This window comes from Monopterus albus, unplaced genomic scaffold, assembly GCF_001952655.1.
Source record: "Monopterus albus unplaced genomic scaffold, M_albus_1.0 scaffold112.1, whole genome shotgun sequence".
NCBI classification, from domain to species: Eukaryota; Metazoa; Chordata; class Actinopteri; order Synbranchiformes; family Synbranchidae; genus Monopterus; species Monopterus albus.
Genome location: NW_018127992.1, coordinates 257,780 through 277,510, shown reverse-complemented (window position 1 = coordinate 277,510; position 19,731 = coordinate 257,780). Strand labels below are relative to the sequence as shown.

Genomic DNA, 19,731 nt, shown 5'->3' with positions numbered 1-19,731 from the left:
ACAATGAACAATGACAAGCACGATGAGAACTCAACATGTGCCAGCCATGTCATAATGGGATCTGATGTTCTTGTTGCAGAAGTACAGAACATTTTGAACAACAGGGTTTTACAAGGTAAAAAGGAGCCTTTTTTATTTTTTATTTTTTCTGTTTGCATTCACACCACCCGTAGGAACGCTGAAGTAATGTAACTAAGTCGGCCAACTGTTATCAATTAGCCAACAAGCTCACAACAGTTAAAGACGTTACCGTACCAGTTAAGTATTTTCTTTATATGTTGCTAACATCTGGTGGTTTCTGATGCAAAATATTCTGTTGCTACAAATTCTGCGGTATTTACGGTAAAAGTCAGCATAGGCATTCAGTACTAGTGGTTTAATTTCACAATGAAATGTTCAGTTGCTAATAAGAGTCATATTATTATGGTTCCTATTTGCCTCCATAAAAGCTACAGTACATCTGATAACTGACTGCAGTTTTACCCACACAGATTATTATCACTATTATCTATTCAAATATGAAGGATCACATTACAAGTAGACTGTGGTAAAAGAGGCCTGACCTCATACTGGCATGACAGCCTTGGGTGGAAACTACACCTTCAGGTGAAGAGCAATTAAAAAAAATCCACACACTAATCTTGCTCGGCATAAGATTTATTATTACTAATGTTTACATCCTTTTGGATGCTACATTTGCTGCACGTCACTGAAGATGTGTGCAAATTGTAAATATCTGGGCTGTCAAAATCCACAGCTCAGGTCTCTGCACAGCCTTGGAAGAGAAGATTTACAATGACATTTATGTCATTGGAAAGGAACATTAGGTTCAGCCCATTCGGACATTTACAGCTACCTGTAAACCTACAAGTTTTGTCAAAACAAGCTGATGTCTGTGTACTCTCTGGGCAAGGACACACAGGTTTAGCTTCATTTTGAAAAGTAGCAATAAAAGATACAGCTAATGTTTCAGACATTTCTGTTACTGCGAGTAGCACAGCAATGTCTCCATCATTGATTTGTAACTACTACTTTTTTTTGTTAAACTTGGTGCTCCTGAATACGAATGCTAATATGGGAGCTAAGAATAAAAGACAGAGTAATTACAGACACCTGTCAATTAAAAAAGGAAACAGCTGACAAGACAAAATGTCAGCAAGTTGTTCAGATTCGATGTTAACTTTCCTTTCGGCTCTGTTTTGTTTTCATCCAGCTGTTGAGGGAGATATCGGGGTCTATACCTGCTCAATGCTCCAATGTTCAAGGCGCTAGCTGCAACTGTCATTTGGAGCAGCAAAACTAGCAGCTTCTGGAGCTTCAGTGCTGAAAGAAGACGCCTGCTGCATCTGGAAAATCAGCAGTGCAACGAGAGATAACCCAAACACCAAGTCTCAGACAGGAAAAACCAAAACGAGATGAAAGACACTGAAATGCTCCATAAATCTGAGGAGAACTACCGAGTTTGGTGAGAATTATTTGAAGGGTTGTTACACTGTCTTTCACATTACATGCAGTTATCTGACCCAGTGTTAATATAAAAATATTACCAGTCATTACCAAGTCATAATACAGCTCTCACAAGGCTCAAGAGAAAGAAAAAAAAAAAAAACCAGACAGAAAAAAGTGCACAGCCATGCATCCTTAGTCAGCTTTTCTTCATTGATTACATTGGCATCTGAGTCTCCCTGCTATGTGTGGTCTCTACTTGTCAATTTGGTTGTTACGAGCACTGTATGGAACATGAATGTTGGTGGAGACAGACTTCAGAGTAGACAGCATACCAAAGAAATCCACACCGCTCTTTGCCCAGGCCGCCACCTCTGCCAAGGGAAAGTCCCTGAAATCAGAGGGGACTGTTCCTCACATCTAATATCTAACTATAATATACTACTACTAAAATATACATAAATACATTTGTCTGAATTTGAAGGGAATGTCAAATGTCTGTCGCTACAGTGTTCTTATTTCTAAAAGTTAAACATCTTCATCTACAACTAGAAAGTAACTGACTTCCAAAACTAAAAGAGATTGAATGAAGTCTTTGAAGGTATGCTTATGCTCACAATAAAATTTCAGAATTTGCTTGCAGCACTGTGATCTCTGCTGCTTCATTAAATACATATAATCAGCCAGGAAATTCCTTGCAAAGTGAGAAAGCCACAGTGACAGATTTAGGCTTCGCTGAAGGGCAGAGCACCGGCTCCTTCCTGTGTTGAGGTGACAAGTATTACCACAGCAGGATCCCACTCTCATAACAAAGCTGTGACACGCAGCCTTTTATTCTGGAACAGTGTAGAGGTGAAACAGGGGATGTCTGTGAATGCTTCAGGGATAAACTAACAGTGTTATTAACCAATTTATTGTGGAGTCTATAAAATGTCAGGAAACAGTGAGGAACAGGCCGGAGGTGACATCTTCAAATTGTTTGTTTTGTCCAACCAACAGATATTTCATTTCCACTGACTGCCAGTCAATATTCCATCAGTGGACTAACTAACCAATAGCCCTTGTCACACTGTTCGCACCTGACTATGTTCAACCTAGTGAGAACAGCTGAAGTCAGGAGGTGAAAAAGAAAAAAGGAACCGCCAGTCATTTTCTACAAAAGCGTTTGCATGTGTACATTACTGTATGTTGGTGTCTATTTTTTTCTGCCTATTTTGCATTTAGTGTTGCTTGTGCGTAACCGTCACGAAGGGCTCACCCAGCCAACAGCCTGTGCTTTGCCAAACGGGGGATCAATGCCTTAAAGTGCAGCAAAGCAGGACAATAGCCTTTCTGGGCTGGCCGAGGGTGGGGAGATCTGCTACTGTAACCCAGTCGCAGCAGGAAACACTGTACAGCTGAGTACAGTGACCTACATCTCTAACTGAGGCACTGTTTGCATCAGCTTACTGGCTGCCACTGTTGTCTGCTTATGAATGAGTTCTCTGTAACGCTGGTGTGCGCATTAGAGATTCAACAATGTAAAAGATGTTTCAGTTTAACCTTGAAGTTATCTGACACTGATACAGTGAGAAAAACTGACTTTACCCATGAGGACAAATAGAAAATGTAATAACTTACAGTAACAAAATGCCTACATGCAAGTAGATAAGGTCACAGCTGGTGCTTTCAAGGCCAGCCTCTACTCTCTGCTAAGGCTGGTGACCATGGGCAACCATTAGTCCTGTTATCTCCCCAGTGAGCCCAGCTCAAAGTCAGACTGGCCTGATGCCGCAGCGACACATCTCATTAACAATAAGGAAAACTGAGCTTATCACGTCAGTGTCAGCCGCAACCACAACAGAGAGTAAGGCGGACAATGCACGCAGAAAATGTCACCAGTGGTTTTATAAATACCTTGGAGGGGTCGCTCTCTTTGGTGACAGGCCTCATTAGGTTGGATCACAACCCTGAAGCCCCTGATGGAGATGGATAGCAGCCGTCCGCCTCTGGGGAAGCTGAACGGACAACTGAGCAGCGTCATCGCAACAACAGCGTTTCATTTGAGATGGTTAATTATGTATAACTAATCACATCCTCTGTTTTGAAAGGTGGATTTGGTAGTAAAAACAGTATTCATTTATTTTTGGCCACTTAGGGGCAGCAGAGTGAGCTGTAAACACAAAATAGTATTTTTCTTTAAAAGCTGTGATGAGAACTTCATAGTTGCCTATAGACTGGGCACTTGAGAGTGAACCAAAATTTAAAGTCACTGGCTGTGAAAACCAAAGCACTGAACTAAGAGATGCCACAACACTAATTCACTGTGTTCACTACACCGAGTGATGGCTTTCTTATTACACACAGTAATTTGATCAATTTTTATTATAGAAATATTGATTAGTGTAGCTTTAAACATGAAATAAATGATTTTCTGGCCAGGATAAACATGCTGCTGTAGCACAACACTGATATAACGTGACCCTAAGAAGTTATGACATGACAGATGTTTGAACAAACCATCACTTATGAACTCATCTAGAGATACAAAGGAACGTTAGCATTCAGCTGCAGCCTGCAGGTGCCTGGCCACCTAATCACAACAAGTCTAATATTCTGCTTTTTGTTCCGTTTTGGTCTCCACCAACAGCAGAGGAAATTCTCTGGCTCTTTATCTGCTAAAAGCTCCAATCTTTCATCCGATGGGAACTGTAGAACTGGGCGGTCATTCTCTGAGGGTTTGTCACTAAAAGCAACCTCTTTCATATTACAGCAACACTTTGATCCATTATTGATATTCTACAGTAGTAAAATAAACTGTCAGTGTGACTTCAGAAGCACAAAGTCATTATTTAATTCACTTGTTTTTGGCTCATGAAGAACCCTTCAGAACAGTCTGTTCTTGTCAGGGAAAGGAAATGGCTTTGCCTGTTCAACTGTGCTCCACAGAACCAGGACATTGTGACTCGCTCCACGTTCACATCGACACCCCCAGAGCAAACCCACTCTGAGGCTCCAACACCACAGTGAGTAAACAAGCCTGGCTTTCCTCAAGCGCATCCCTCTGAGAGAACAGGGGCCAGCCAGCAGAGACGGAAGGATCACAAAACGTGAATTCCAGTGCAGTATTAAAGCAAGAACTGGTGGGACAGGCGGATGTTGAACCTCCTTTCCAAGCAACTTTATTAACAGTCAGCAATATTCACTGAACTCCCTCCAAACTTGGACAAGCTTTGAATTGGATCTTAGCGACGAGATCGTGCTGGAACGTGATCATGACAAGTGGGAAGTGAGAAAGATCAACTCATGTTTACTTTACAATATTTAAAGCTAGGCAAAGCGTATGCTAAATGAGAGCCCTGTATTTAAGACAACAATCATCAAGCAGCTACAGAGCATGAGAACTGGATGTTCCTTGCGGCAAGGGGAGGGCTTTGTTTGTTGAAATGCCAAACAAGCTAAATACACAACACCATTAAAACAGGAGACCACGTTCAACCGACCCTCTTTATAAACAAAAAAATGGGTTTAACAGCAGCCCACAAAAACAGCTCGACACCGACAGTCAATTGGAATCATGTGCTGCTGGTTTTCTGTAACCCTGAAACCAGTTATGACTTCAGCACCCGATTCATCTTTGTTTTCCTTCACAGATAAAGGAAGATCCCAGGAGACAAAAATCAGTCATTTTCTATTTTAAAATCACGTAGCTTTTCTAGATGATGCTGGCTGATACTCAGTGTGATGACAGCTGGTTGCAGTGAACTTTTTTTTTCCTGTCAAAACAACTCACCTGACATGACTAACTACACAGAGATGTATGAATAAACAAAAAAAATCTTCAGCCACATCGGTACTGAAATGTAACATGTGACAAATTTCCAGACTGTGGACATGGTCAAAGATGACACAATGCTCATATATGACAAACTGCACATTTCATCACCTCCATCAGTCTCCCCTGCTTTATTTCTAAAACTAAACTCAAACTGGTCTTTGAAGATCTTAAATCACAAGGGAGCAGCAAAGCCCACTAAACCCCCTCCAGTATAGCCCCCCAGCTGCTCACAGCAAGACAAATGGCAGCTTTGAACCCTCAACTGCTTCTGTGATAACAGCCTCCACTCTCCTCAATTGGGCATAAAATTCCTTCATTATAAGCACACAAACCTATTGTAGGCATGTGTGTATGTACATAAACCTGCAGGCAAATATAGTACATGCTAAAGCCACTTCCTTGGCCATATGCCATCCTAGACTGTTGCTAGTCACAGATGTTAGGTATTGAAGCCACACTAGCATTTAGCTAAGATGCTAAGCTGTTGTACCAGTAGCGCAGGTGGAGAAGTGTAAGTTATACTGCAAAAATTACCTAAAGTTGGCTAAGATTAGCCCCAAAGGCAAAACATCATACCAGATTAAATAAAGCTACACCAGCAAAATCCTTAATGACCTAAACTGAGCGACAGTGTGGCATATTAGCTAGGAATCCAACTTTTCATCTGTAGGAGGAAAAATGTGTTATTTTTCTCCTCTCGGGTTAGACAGTCTTGCTTTAAAGCTGACCTGGAGATTTGCTAACAAAAAAAACTGCCTCACATTTTAAAACACAGAATAAGGATGTTTAAGAGCACAAATGAAATTCAAGATTCGCTCTGTACAGGACCACACACACAGACTTTGATTTTCCTCACCTGGCACCAAGACCAATTACAAAGCAGCTGACCTTAACAGGGAGCCAGCTGAGAAACTGGTAACACTGCGGTGGTGTTTACTGACACTGTGTTAAGTCACCCCTATCTCTGCATCCACTAAACTTCACTATTCGCAGGGAGAGAGAGGGCTGACATCGTCTGCTGGCCCATGTTACACTGTTGTCCTGCTACTGTGGAAAAGGACAAGTGTGCTTTCGCCTTATTAATCAATGCGCTGTATACCCTTGGTTTATTTTCAGGAGCTACTTAACACTTGTAAACAGACAGTCATGAATGTGTAACAGCTGTCTGGAATGAGGTTTATTACTTTCTCCAGCAGGGCAGGATGTGTTAGATGAACATAAATATATAGATAAGACCGGAGTATTGCATTTACAAGGATCTGTGTGCATCTTCAGTTGCAGCACCTATGTGTGTTTTGTCAATATTGGCAGGAAAACGCTTACATACAGTAGGTTTACAGTAGCACAAAATCTTTGTGAGCAAAAGGGTCAAAAATAAATACAGGAAATTCTCATCTTAGATGTACCTTTAGGGGATTTCACTAGAGATGAATACTAACATGTGCCTCAGTAACAGCCTGCGACTGACTCATCACTGATAATCTGCCTACGAGGGTAAGTGAGAAAGAGGGTAAGTGCGGACACAGCTGCAGCTTAAAGCTTCTTTACTTGCCTTAATAGCTGCAGAAAAAGCCCTAGAACTGGAAATTAGCTGGAGCTTTCAGGTACATTTCACGGCCATCATCAGCAGATGGAGTCTGCTCAGTCATGGAGATCGGTTACTGTAGGTGTTAAGTGAATTTGATCATGTGGTAACAGATGGTTATATATGTTGGGCAGGGATCTTAACCTGTTTTTGTTCATATGTGGTCAACTCAACATCTCCATGATAACAGAAAACAGAGAAAAGAACCTCGTCATCTGGCAGTTTTTCTTTTTGTCAAATCCGTAATATGTGCACTTTCATTTCAACAGTTTTAGTTTAAATGGTTAGTTTGACATTTTCAGAAAGGGACACTTTCGCCAAGCGTTACATGAGAAGGGCATTACTATTCTTTACATCAGCCCACAGACAGTTTAACACTTAGTATGAAGACTAGAAATAAGGAAAAGCAGCCAACTGGACCTTATCTGAAGGTCCACCTACCAGCACCACTCTTTAGGTATTTACAAAGGGAATCGCTGAGAAATGGGACCTGTGACAAAGGTCGGCAGCCGGACTTGAATCCCCGACATCAAACACACACACCATGCCTGTGTGTGTAGCGCACCAAGCTGTAACCGTTTGGCTATCGGGTGCCCCACTTGCCAGCACTTCTAAAGCTCACAGATGAACACCACATATCATATTTGTTGAACCCATACTAAACCTGATGTGCAAAAAAACACCAATTCCCCATTTTACAGGGAGGACTGTGTCAGAAATATGGTGTCTTGGCAAGAGACATAATCACTTTTATTGGCCAAGTATGTTACACACAAGGAATTTGTTTCCGGTACAGAACTGAGTCAGCCATGTGTGGCGCCAACTCAACGGATGGCTCTAACCAACGGGGGCAACTTGGGGGTTCAGTGTCCTGCCCATTCCCCAAATTACTAAAGTATTCCTTTTTAATGCTCATTTGTATTTGGAGCACAGTTTTGTTTGGCGCTTAGTCAACAGAAAGAGCAGACTTATAACAAACTCTCTGAAAAGGAGGAAAAGGCTTGAACCACAACCACAAACAACTTGACACTGGGTTGTCAAAATACATTAGCAAGAACGTAATTGGTAAAATATTTATATAAATGTCCTGACGTGCTAAGTGTCATCTGACAGTCTGTTAGTGAAAAGGACTGAGGTCGTGCTTGAGTGGATAAAAGCAAGATGTTTTCATCACAAAGGAGAACCTCATAAACATTCAAGTAAGTAGACCACATTTAGAATAAACAACAGTAAGCACCACCAAAACACTGAAATCCTAGCCCACTAACCAATGAATGTGTCATTACTCAGATAAATCTGACAGTACCTGAGTCAGCCAGGTGGGTTAAAACAGCCTGAACATCAGAAATGTAACGACTACATGTAACACACAAGTAAAACAATGGTTCACACAATAACAAAGATGTGAACACTAGTGAGTTTTGAACGGACCCACTGGTCACATACGCCAACACAGTGTATATACATATACACACACACACACACAATATTGTATCTTATTTGTTGTATTAATCCTGAAATGCTTTTATTTAGGTTTCTAACACAAAATCCCAAAAGCTGCAGCACATTAACAACTAGATTCTTATCACAAAGATTCTACCTTTGTAACAAGGTTTATCTGTACTGTTCCTGAAAACCATCTAATTCAATGAAAGTCATTTTTATATACACAACTTCCTCCTCGACTTATTACAGGCACTTGTCACGTACAAACGCCTGTTAAATGAACAACAACTCGGTGCTGGCTGGTTAAAAACACACGCAAATAAATGGAAATCCTCCTCATTAGCTTATGTCAATAACGCGGTTTCAGCTGGGGACTACCTGTGGCCTTCGGCCAACGATTAGCATGACGCAAAACACCTCCAAACGTCAACACAGACGCTTCCTTCATTAGAAGGGACTGTCATCTTCTGTAAATATGATATTTCTTACAATAACTTGATGGACGCAAAAAAAAATAAGGGCCAACCCGATGTTTGTTTGGACAGGTTTACCTTCCAAAGCATCACACACGCAGAGCAACATCACAGTAAGTACCCTCGTCTCCAGTGAGGATGCATCCTGCATTCCTGTCCCCATGCCTGAGCGGGGGGGGGGGGGGGGGGGGGGGGGTGACTTTCGACATAGAGATGCATCATTTTCCACTGAGCTGCTGCGCAGGGCTTTCCTCGGCTTTCCCCGAGAAACCCTCTGGGAACAATGGGGAGGAGGGGGGGTGCAGTGTACATGCGTAAATAAACAGGAGACGCTTGTATCCGACATGGTTTGCGCTTTACCTGTGGTGGCTACATTTGCAGCATCCGACGAGTGGCTCAGTAGATCATTCGAGTAAGTGCACTCCAAGCCCAGTACCGCAGAGATGACGAGTCCACGTAGCAATACATTCACCACCTTGTGGATGTAACTCATGGTGGAAACGAGACGTATCCGTGGGACTCGTGGCGTGGATGGAAATTCACGAGCGCAAGGGGAAACCCCCCCAAAAAGAAGCAGAAATGTCGGGTTCAGACTGGACGCCACAGCAACAGCCAGCCAGCCAGCGATGACAGGAAAAAAATAGTCTTTAGTGGACAGAAATAGTGGTGTCAAGAGAAATAAGAAGCACCTGGTAAATGCTTCAACTTCAAAATCCTGCAGCAGATTTCTTTGCAAATCTACCTGCTAACAGCTAAAATGTGAGCAGTCATTGCTGCTACCAAACCGTACAGGGGCGTGAAAAATCCCTACAGAATAACAGCTCATCGTGGATCAACGACATGCCAAACTATTTTGACAGAAGACACCTTTGGACAAAACAGCCACTAAGAGCCTCTAATGGGTTTACTGGCTGTTTCAGAGGGTTGGCCACTGCGAGCTACGACAAACGAGCGCCCCATGTCTACTTATATAGACATTTAAAAGATGTATACTAGCTTAGAGAAACGACCAGAGACAGCTAAGGAGCAAAGCACATGCAGCTTATCTGAAGGAATTCCCAGTCCAAATCAAATACTGCCGCAAAAAAAAAAGGGTCGTAGCGCTTCTACCGTGAATATCCGTGAGCTCCAAATAATATCAGGTGCTGTGTTAAATCCTTAGGCAGGCCTGTGAGTTGGGAGAAAAGTCTCTGTACTTCCACGTACAGTATACAAACACCGGGGACAGCTTCAGCATATTGAACTGGCAGTGTCATGGGTCCGCCTCTTCATACGAAAGTAGCAAATCCCATTCCATCTAAAATATAGTCGGTTCTTCCTCCGCCGCGTCCCCTAACCCTACTTCGTCCTGAATAAACCGCAGGCGACATCCGCCTACTTTCCAAATGAAGTTTTTAAGTCAGCTCTTCATGGCTCTGTGATACTGTGCCCTCCTCCCGTACCTCCAGCTGTTTGCCGGCTGATGCAGACTAGTGGGGAAGGAAATCCGAGCGGGGCGGAAGTTAGTATGCAAAATGGTTTGACATCAGGAGGGGTGCAGGATTGGAACTTGGCCCCGGCCTGCAGACCACCGGAGGGGTTCGTTTTTTGTTTTTGGAGAGATTCAGTGGGGCGTCACTTCCCTCCAACCCACGCAGTAGTAATGGACAGCAAACTCTCTGGCGCTGGGTGCTTTTTTTTTACTTTCTGTTTGTTTTCATGGAGCTGTGATTAGATGCCTTGAGCCGCGGCCTACCCTGAGGCATCCTCCACAAAAACTTGGGCTCTTTTTTTCGTGTCATGGTGACGAATGCAGTGATACCCACTTCTTTGTTCTCCACTTCCCCACTCCGGGTACATCCAAGATTTTCTCCAGGCTGAGCGCTCTGATTTGCTGGCCTGCCCCAACATGGCAGCGTCTGATTGGTCGCTTCAGGCAACAGCGTCTGTCTCTTTCAAGATGCTCAGCGCGGGAAATGAAGTCATTTTACCGGGGGTTATCATACCGACTCTCTTAAAACAAATTCAGTTCTTTACTTTAAAGCCATTAGCTACCAGTGGTGGAAGAAGTAAAAGTAAAAGGCTTGCATTCAAAATGTTACTTAAGTAAAGGTACAAAGGTATTACCATCAAAATACAGGCTACTTAAAGTACCAAAAGTAAAAGTACTCATTATGCAGAATAGCACAATTCATATTAATGTGCATCATATGGTTAGATTATAATTATTGTGTACATCACAATCAAAAGTTTCTAAATGGTAAAGGTGGAAGTACTTTACATACTGCTCAGAAGCTTTTGAATTTTCCACCAAGGATCAGTATAGTCATGATTATACTGTACGGTGCTTTATTCATCGGATTCTGAAAAGTAACTTGTAAATAAAGCTATCAAATAAAAGTAGTAAGCACAAAGTACAATATTTCCTCTGAAATGTAGTGAAGTCAAAGTATGAAGTAGCAGAAAATTGAAGTACTTCCTTGCTTTGAAACAACAAGATAAGTTTTCATGTCATGGCTTAAACAAATACAAAGAAGACCACAGATGCCATGATATCTAAGAGTTTGTCAGATGAACAGCAGTGTCTGAGGATAAATGCTGACAGACATAATGCAATATATGCATCTGTCCCATAAACTTTAAGTTGCTTCATGCAGCCACAGTAAAGACTGTGAGCTACTGGAGAGACGTGTCAAAACCAAACCTCAAATTATAGCTAAATTACTCACATTCAGGTTTGCAACGCATCCTACTCCTGCTTCTTTTTGCCACAAATATTCAACTGTTCAAATTGTCATGTGTTACGTCACTGTGTAAGGCAAGGAAATCAGTTAAAACAAATAGCAAACATCTTTTTTAAATAAAAATATATTCTCTGGAAAACCTGCCTTCACAGCCCTTGTTGGCATCAGTTACATGAACAATAGCAAAAAGACTGGATGGTTAAAATCAGATGCAAATAGATGGAAATCCTCCTCTTATTAGGTTATGTCAGTAGCACCTGTGGCCTTCCGGCAACAATTAGCATGACTCAAAACGCCTACCACATATTAGCATTGATGAAAGCAGCGCATCTGTTCCATTTGCTCCAAGAGATAGACCAGGGAAAAAAAATGTAAAGGTGCATTAGCAAATTTTCTTCAGCCGCTATAGGGTCTAGTGAGACTCAGATGTCTGGATCGACCATCAAAACAGAGGGTGAAGATGCAGGACGAACAACAACAAGCTGAGGGGTTGTATAGCTGAGAGACACCCTGCCCTGTCCCACTTTCACTTTATTTACTAGACAATGTATAACATCTTGGTTAATGCAACTTTAACCAATATTATAGCTTTATGCTACATTTATATGCTTCATTGCACTGTTGTGGACTAGGATCCCTCAATATAACGGCCTGGCCCAATTTCTTACATTTCTTTGCTGCCTGTAGTGGAGGCTGAATGTCAGTGTTGGCAGGAAACCTATGTCGCTCTAATATCATTTAATTCTGCAAATGATCACTGATGTCAGACAGAGAGCATGTCTTTAAAATAGTCCTCCCTTTTATCAGGTCCATTTAAAAAAAATTTTTTAGAACACTATTACAAATATTTGATAATCATTTACATTTGTACCTCAAACTGTAAGTAACTAATCTATCCAAACACTCTGGATGAGGATGGAGGTGTTACAAAGAGCTGAGCTGTCAGTTTACTGTTCCATTTGATGGAAACCTCCATAGTTTCATGGTATGAAAACCTAATCTCATCGCCGCTGAGTCATTTATATCACCAATAATGTGAACATGAAGCCAAAGCATCCAACAACAACAAGTGTTAAAGCCCACTGTACATGACACAGCTTTCAATGCGAAATCTTTCTCAGAGCGGTGATGGACAAAAGGGCACGCTGCCCTGCAATGCAACACATCCTCCACCAGGTGGGACCGCTGTATGATTGAACTACACAGCAGGTAACAGCCGTCTCAGGAGAAACTGACTCCAGTGGGCCAAAGGAGCTGCATGACTGATAAAAGACTGAGCTGTGGGGGTCCTAGTAAACAGGTGGCAGATGTAGGAAAGGGAGAGACGAAAGAGAAGAACAGCATAATTCGATACGAGCCCAGAGAGGGGGCAGCAGGGAGGAAGGCAGCCAACAACAAGGGAGAAATAAAGCAGATGCTACATGTAGGAGGGCTGAGGCGAGCGGGCAGTCAAGTCCATCAGTGCTGCTACCTGTCACTTACCTGTGTGCTTTATCTAGAAATGCCTATGGTGAGTTTCCACAGTACAGTACACCCTGTCCATATACAGTATTTATCCCGCCACACAAACCAAGAAAAATATTCAATTACAGATAGATCAGAGAGCAATGTACTGAGTGTCAAGCATTTCATGTCACAGCCTTTTAAGGTTTGCAGAATAAACTAGAGGATGTGATTCAACAAAACTATTTTATTTAAAGTGTTATTAAAATATGTAGGATAAAAGAAAACTGCACCAACTTGAGAATACTGTTAAATGATTTGATTGCATTTAAATCAAAAGCCACATACACCGTTTTGTAGAACAGTACAAAGTAGGTGAATACATTCAGAAATTAAATGCATAATTTAAAATAAAAAACCATAAATGTACATAGTGAAATAAATACTGGCATCGAAGGTGCTAAATGTCCCTTAAGAGTGCCATAATATGCAATTCCTTCATAAATTAGTTATGTTACTGTTTAATTCAGTTTGTGTCTGTTGACTATTTCACAGACAAGTGCGTACAATCTCCTCATTCATCTGTAACAGCATTACCTAATAATGTTATAACAAGCAGGAGCCACAAAGCAGGATAAACTGCAACACTTCATTAGCCAAGTCGTGACACAGTTACTGATTCATGCAGCTCCTCTCCTAATGAGCCTCTCAGTGGAGTCAAGCACTGATGTGCATATCCTGTTTCCTGCAGAGCATATGCCTTCAGGAAGTTAATTTAACCTAGCTTGTGTGCAGGCTACACTTACATACATCCCGTATAATATCTATTCATAGTAATGTTACAGGGTATTCTGTATTTATTTATGGTGTATACATGCTAAAGAAGGATTTGGCTTATTGCTCAGACCAGTGCAGGATAAAGTCTGTAATGCCTGTGTAGGTGTTCCTTCATTACTATAGGCTGCTGTCTCTAGACAAACAATTAGTCATATTGGTGTGGTTATGGCGTTGCAACACAGCTTTGTTTTGCTGTCCCAATATCCTCTAAGTGGTATGTACATACCACGACTCATACTGCAGTCTCGTTGCTCCTCAGATGGCGGTGGCAAACAGAAAGATCTGGATGAGCGGCATGACCTTCAGAGTTGAAAGGTCAGCGAGGACAGCCTGTAGTGTGAATACCAAACAAAACACATAAGATTTGTCATTTAAATTCACAGCCCTCCTGTCTGCAGCAAACTTATCTCAGACCACCAAGCCCATGAGAGGGGCTTCAAAGCACACCCTCACCCTTTCCAAGAGACATGTTTAAAGACAACACACACACACACACACACACACACACACACACACACACAGAACGACATGCAGAATGATGATGCAGGTTCATTAGGAAGCAACAATCCATGCTGAACACTCCCCACCCTGTCCTTTTGGGATCAGTAGGAGATTAAATTTAGGGACCCCATCATGTTTAGGCAGAGGGTTTAATATTTCAGCTTTGGGCCCGCCGTTCTAAATATAAGATAAGGAGCACTATGTTATGATATCTGCTGTCTGCTGGGGCAGGTGCTAAATGAGCAAGCAAACAGTGCCGGCCAACATCTTAGAGCAGCAGATCAGCCAGTCACCCCATGCATCACATTGTAGTCTGATGAAATGAGGAGCGAGTGAAGCAAGTCATCATATCATTTACACTTGGTTTCCTTCATATGATAGCAGGACCAGAGTGAGGGAGGGGCAGGTGTGATACACAGGTGCAGGCATGCATAACAATGCAACACAAGTGACAGAGCAGGTGCTACTAAAGGACACACTGGCCCAGTTGTTACAGTTGTGTGGTTGCCAAAAGGGTGCAGGGATATGGAGTGTTGGCGGGCTCATACACAGGGAGAGTAAGAGGGTGAGGTTTCTTAAGTGTCCTTTTTTTCAGACATGTACATGCAGAAGACTGGGTTACTGGTACTGGCTTGTCATCAGTTGCTATTTACGGCCTTCCAGCAGTATGTTGGGGGGAACAGGGGATGGGAATCAGAGTTTCAAACACACACACACACACACACACACACACACAGCAGACTGATATGAGGTGACCATACTTCAGCTGAGGCCAGTGATGTTACTTCCATCAGGTTTTCGGCACGGAAGGCGAACACAGCAGCTGCTAGGACTGGATGGTGATATTCAGAGAGCACAGGAGAGAGCAGGATATGACGTGAAGAAGTGTGGGAGGAAAAGAGAGGAGGAGGATGAAAGAAGGAGGGGAAGAAAAGAACAGGAAAAAAGAAAGGAAGGGGATTTAGATTGTTACTTCAGAGTTGGTAGTTGAGTGTGAATGCATCTATGCCTACCTGCAATGACCTCCAGTGAGTCATATCCCAGGATTCGGTCCCAGAGAAGAAGCAGCTGGTCAGTGGACAGGTACCCAGAAAAGGCTCGCACCATCCACTTAAAAGCAATACGCAACCTGGAGGAAAAAATGATCACATCTGTTTGCATGAGGACTTCCAGAGCTTGATACTGATAATAAGCAAAACCATTACTCCATAACACTCCTGGCTATGGGAATTCAAATAAATCATTTCTATAACTCATTCCCCAAACTCATTTTTAAAATTTCTATTACATGTGGCTTATTACCATGTAATTGTTTGACAAGCAACTGATCATAACGGCTCTAAAGGCTCCATTATTGTACTTTGTTTTTTTATTTAATTAGGATTCTGGTAATGTACCACAAGATGGCAGTAGCTGAAAACTATAGCAGTTCAACAAAGCTGTGAGTATAAAATCTGTGTGCAGGGTACACACAAGAACAAGATATTCACAGTGTCAGTTTTCCAGTAATAACTGGTTAGACAAGAATTACCTATATGTAAGGACCTGATGTAGTGCCATTAAGACTGTAATAAGCCTGCAGGTTTTCTTGTTGAGTGACTATATAATAAATGTCTGTGGGCGAATTTCTCTTTTAACCGCATCATTCAGCAGCGTTGGTACACAGGTCGATGTACGTGCTACTCACGGCTGTGCGCCAATCTGCCGAAGGTGGTAGAAGAGCTGAGGCAGGTGGGTCTGAAGCAGCTGCTCAAACTGCAGGCACAAAGACACGATTCCCTGCAGGAGCACATGAGCAGATGAGAACACAAGCTGAATATTTTAACCAAAACATTTGGCAGTCACGCATAAAAATCTGGGATCTTACCGAAGGAGAGGAGGAGATGGAGTGTAATCTGAAGAAGTGGCGGATGTACATTTCCCTGAATACGCTGTAGAGCTTGGATGGCTCATTGTACAAGAAACACAAAGGCGCCACTGAGGGACGAAAATAAATAATTCATTCACAAACCTCTACACAGGCACACGCTGTTATATCTGGCTCATTTTGTGCTCCTCCTGGAAAAATACCACATTAACACCATATGTACTCACCATACATTGAAAACCCATGGAAAGGGATTACACCTGGTTGAATGAGATTTCTGTCAATGTAGTTCATACACAAGATTTTACAGGGATGCCATACTTTATTTTTAAATAGTTTGCACACAGACCAAGTCTTCTGCCATTTCATTTGTCCTCTGAGATCTTCCCCTGACTATCAGTACATAGACAATAATATGATGAGGATGCAGGCTCACCATTGGGAGGATAAACAACAGCACACTCCTCATTTCCTGTTTTCCCTGTGAAACAGACACAGTGACATCAACAACCACGACCTACAACACCATGTCCGGGGCTGCTAATCACTGTACAGGTATTGTGTCAGATACACTGTATAAGGCCGTTGCTTGTGGTGGCGCGCCTGTGAGTTCATGTGATGACGTGGTGTCTCTCACCCTGGATGTATGATTTGGGAGGCGTGGCACTGTTGTATTTAAAGTGCTCCAAGACGGCGGTGTCCCGAGAAAAACACAGCAACACCTGCGATTAAACATACAAACACACACATTTCTTAGATTAATAAAATAAATAGATATCTGTCATTGGATCAAAATTTTACAGATCTCCAAAACTTGTAAGGACCTTTAAAGCTAAAGAAGTCTTATCTAAGCTATGTGGGCTTCCTCCTCTTTCATGGCATGCACATTACAGAATACAATTATTCTTCCCTGATTATAATATTTATAATGTATTAACAATATTTAATACAGTAGTTAGTTCTTTTTTTGGCCACCACCAGCTCTTTCTTGCCCTGCTTCCTACTGGGTAAAAATTCTATTAAAGCAGCCAGAATTTCAGGATGTACTGAAGTAGGCAATGACCGGGCCTCAGGTGGCCACATCTTTCACAAGATGACTCCAAATGGGAGCTCTTTCCATTACAGTCCCTTTCTGTGTCTTTTTGAGAAGAGATTTCAATTCCACCAACCACTTAAGATGAATTACCTCTGGGGGAAAATCATCTGGCTTGGCAAAAATGAAATAGGCAGCAATTCATAGAGCCTCATTAATAGAAGAATACAGAAAATGGTGGCAGATGAGGACTATAGGATGTGTCTAGACTGCTTCCTGTCTGCCCTTAAAGACCTTTTTGCTGGTGGTGGGGCATCCTGTTAGGACAGAGCTAAATACTTTTTGTTCTTCTTTAAAAATCATAAAAAAGTGCATGCAAATAAGCTACTTTGCCATGACATCACCATTCAGAATATGTTTTATCTACTTAACAGAGTCTGATGACACTGACAGACATTTTACAAACTGTTTTGTAGGAGCACATCATTTCCTACACTAAAAGATATTTATTTTGATAAACGTGCACATCCTAAGTGGCCATAATGTGACTTCAGACATTTCTGGGATACTGTTCTTCTCAAGTGTTCTGAAGAAACACTTTCTTCTTGTGTAACTTCTACAGAACTGGGTGAATCCAGTCTTGCCCCCGACAAAGTGGATTCCTTTACTGCCTAGTGAATTTACCATCAGTTAATATTTACATGGATACCGGAGCTTTGTTCTTGTTACCCCTATGTACCCATCAATCATCTGCTGAAAACCATTTGCTGAGCATATACGTGTTTATCAGCTGAGCAGCAAAGGCAAACAGACCAGTGCCTAACTGACAGGCTAAGAATAACAGGTTGTGCTCTTGGCGTGGCTGAATGTGTAACCGCAGCTAAAGAGGAATGCCATCATTCCGGAAACGTCTTTATGTGACATGGAAGCGACACAAATTTATATGTCTGGGGTAGTCAAAGAAGTCATGATTGATGATTGAGCTCTTATTTGCTGAAATGAAGAGGACAGAGGCGATGTGGTTAAATTTTGGTTGTATTTAAGAACTGAAGATGAGAGCAGTTTGCATAACAGCCCCTTATGCCAATAAAAGGAGGAAAAATCACATGAATAAAAACAAAAGTCCCCCAGAATACTGCCATTATTCAAAAACTCCTATGTGTATTTAATGACCCAGAAATAGTTTTCTCTCTCAATCAGGACATTTACCAAATGATCACAGTCTTCTTTATCTGCAGTTACATATTCAGTCACGCCAAGAACACAACCTGTTATTATTAGCTTGTCAGATAGTCACTGCTCTGTTTGCCTTTGGTGCTCAGCTGATAAACATGCACAGAGACTCAGCAAATGGTTTATTCAGCAGCTAACAGATGAAAACACAAATGAACCAAGAACAAAGCTCTGGTATCGCCTGTCAATATTGACTGATGGTAAATTCACTAGGTAGTGAAAGAATCCAGTTTCTGATTGGGGGTGAGCGTGGATTCACCCAGGTCTCTTAAAAAAGTTAACCAAGAGGAAAGTGTACAGTAGGAAGTTTGTCAGAACGCTGAAATGTTTGAAGAGACGTCACATTGTGGCGACTTAGAAATAAGAAAGCTCACCTGGTAGAGGAAATCTTCAAACACAAAGTAGTAGTCGTCATTACTGGCAGTGAGCTTCACATCCTGGTGGACACAGCGCTCAGAATCATATTTGGTCCCATAATGAAGAAACATGTCCATTAAATGTTACAGATTGTAACGTGCAGAGCATGACGTTTTGAACATACTGTACACTACGGTAAAACTCTGTCCAGCAACAACCTTTGTATTACAGTTCATGTTACACAGGACAAATGTCAAGGTAACAAGGTGCCAAAATTCACCAGACAACCAAAGCTTTCAGCATGTGTTTAACCCACGGTAATACTCTAGCAATGCAGCTTCATAAACATGAACAGTGACAGTGTAAAGGAGCTTACCTTATAGATAAGGTTGTCCACCAGTAGGTCATGATGTATAACTCCGGCCTTTAGCTGTTCATAATGCATCACATCCTGAAACAGCAAAGATGTTAAAGATCATATCCAAAACCCAGTAATGGTGGTACTGTTCATAATTTAAACTGCTGTAAAAGTTTGTTAAAGAAGTTGAACAAACCTACTAAGTTCCAGTTCCCTGAAAAACATCAAGGGATTTTTTTTTCCAAGTGTGTTATGTTAACTAAACCCTTACAGATCTTTGTAAATCAATTTTACATGTTCTCCCTTCCAGTGATGACAGCAGGACTAAAACCAAGCTTAATGGATGGGTATCGTGTTTCCAACCACATGTCTGAACTGAAACATGTCTCCGGTTTGAGACAGATTATGATAACAGGACACAAGGTGGACGGAGCAATAAAAACGTCCTCTGTGACAGGTGTGAAGCACCTTGGCAGTGAGCTGGGAAGAGTGAGAAAGGACACTGTGGTAATATGGACAGTATCAATGGAAGAGATTAAAAAAAAAAAATCTAAAATATGTGATTATATTTATTTCCATTCATCCATCCATTTTCCTCCGCTTATCCAGCTC

At 41.8% G+C, this 19,731-nt stretch overlaps 2 protein-coding genes across 3 annotated transcripts in view; both read right to left on the bottom strand.

The window, feature by feature from the left end:
* Positions 1-10,410, bottom strand: part of stim2b (stromal interaction molecule 2b) — a 39,299-nt gene extending 28,889 nt beyond the window's left edge. Inside the window, exon 1 of the mRNA XM_020611384.1 lies at positions 9,128-10,410. Within this exon, the coding sequence (XP_020467040.1) occupies positions 9,128-9,260 (133 nt within the window). The 5' untranslated portion in view covers positions 9,261-10,410. The remainder of the gene's footprint in view (positions 1-9,127) is intronic.
* Positions 1-19,731, bottom strand: part of tbc1d19 (TBC1 domain family, member 19) — a 39,766-nt gene that overhangs the window by 10,866 nt on the left and 9,169 nt on the right. Inside the window, exons 12-21 of one of the 2 annotated variants that reach the window (XM_020611383.1) lie at positions 19,138-19,212; positions 18,779-18,841; positions 16,776-16,860; positions 16,575-16,619; positions 16,366-16,398; positions 16,139-16,248; positions 15,959-16,050; positions 15,285-15,400; positions 15,033-15,103; positions 13,997-14,100 (exon numbers count right to left, since the gene is read on the bottom strand). In XM_020611383.1, the coding sequence (XP_020467039.1) occupies positions 14,026-14,100; positions 15,033-15,103; positions 15,285-15,400; positions 15,959-16,050; positions 16,139-16,248; positions 16,366-16,398; positions 16,575-16,619; positions 16,776-16,860; positions 18,779-18,841; positions 19,138-19,212 (765 nt within the window). In that variant the 3' untranslated portion in view covers positions 13,997-14,025. Of the gene's footprint in view, positions 1-13,176; positions 14,101-15,032; positions 15,104-15,284; positions 15,401-15,958; positions 16,051-16,138; positions 16,249-16,365; positions 16,399-16,574; positions 16,620-16,775; positions 16,861-18,778; positions 18,842-19,137; positions 19,213-19,731 lie in introns of those variants that run through there. The other variant, XM_020611382.1, reaches the window with a different exon arrangement.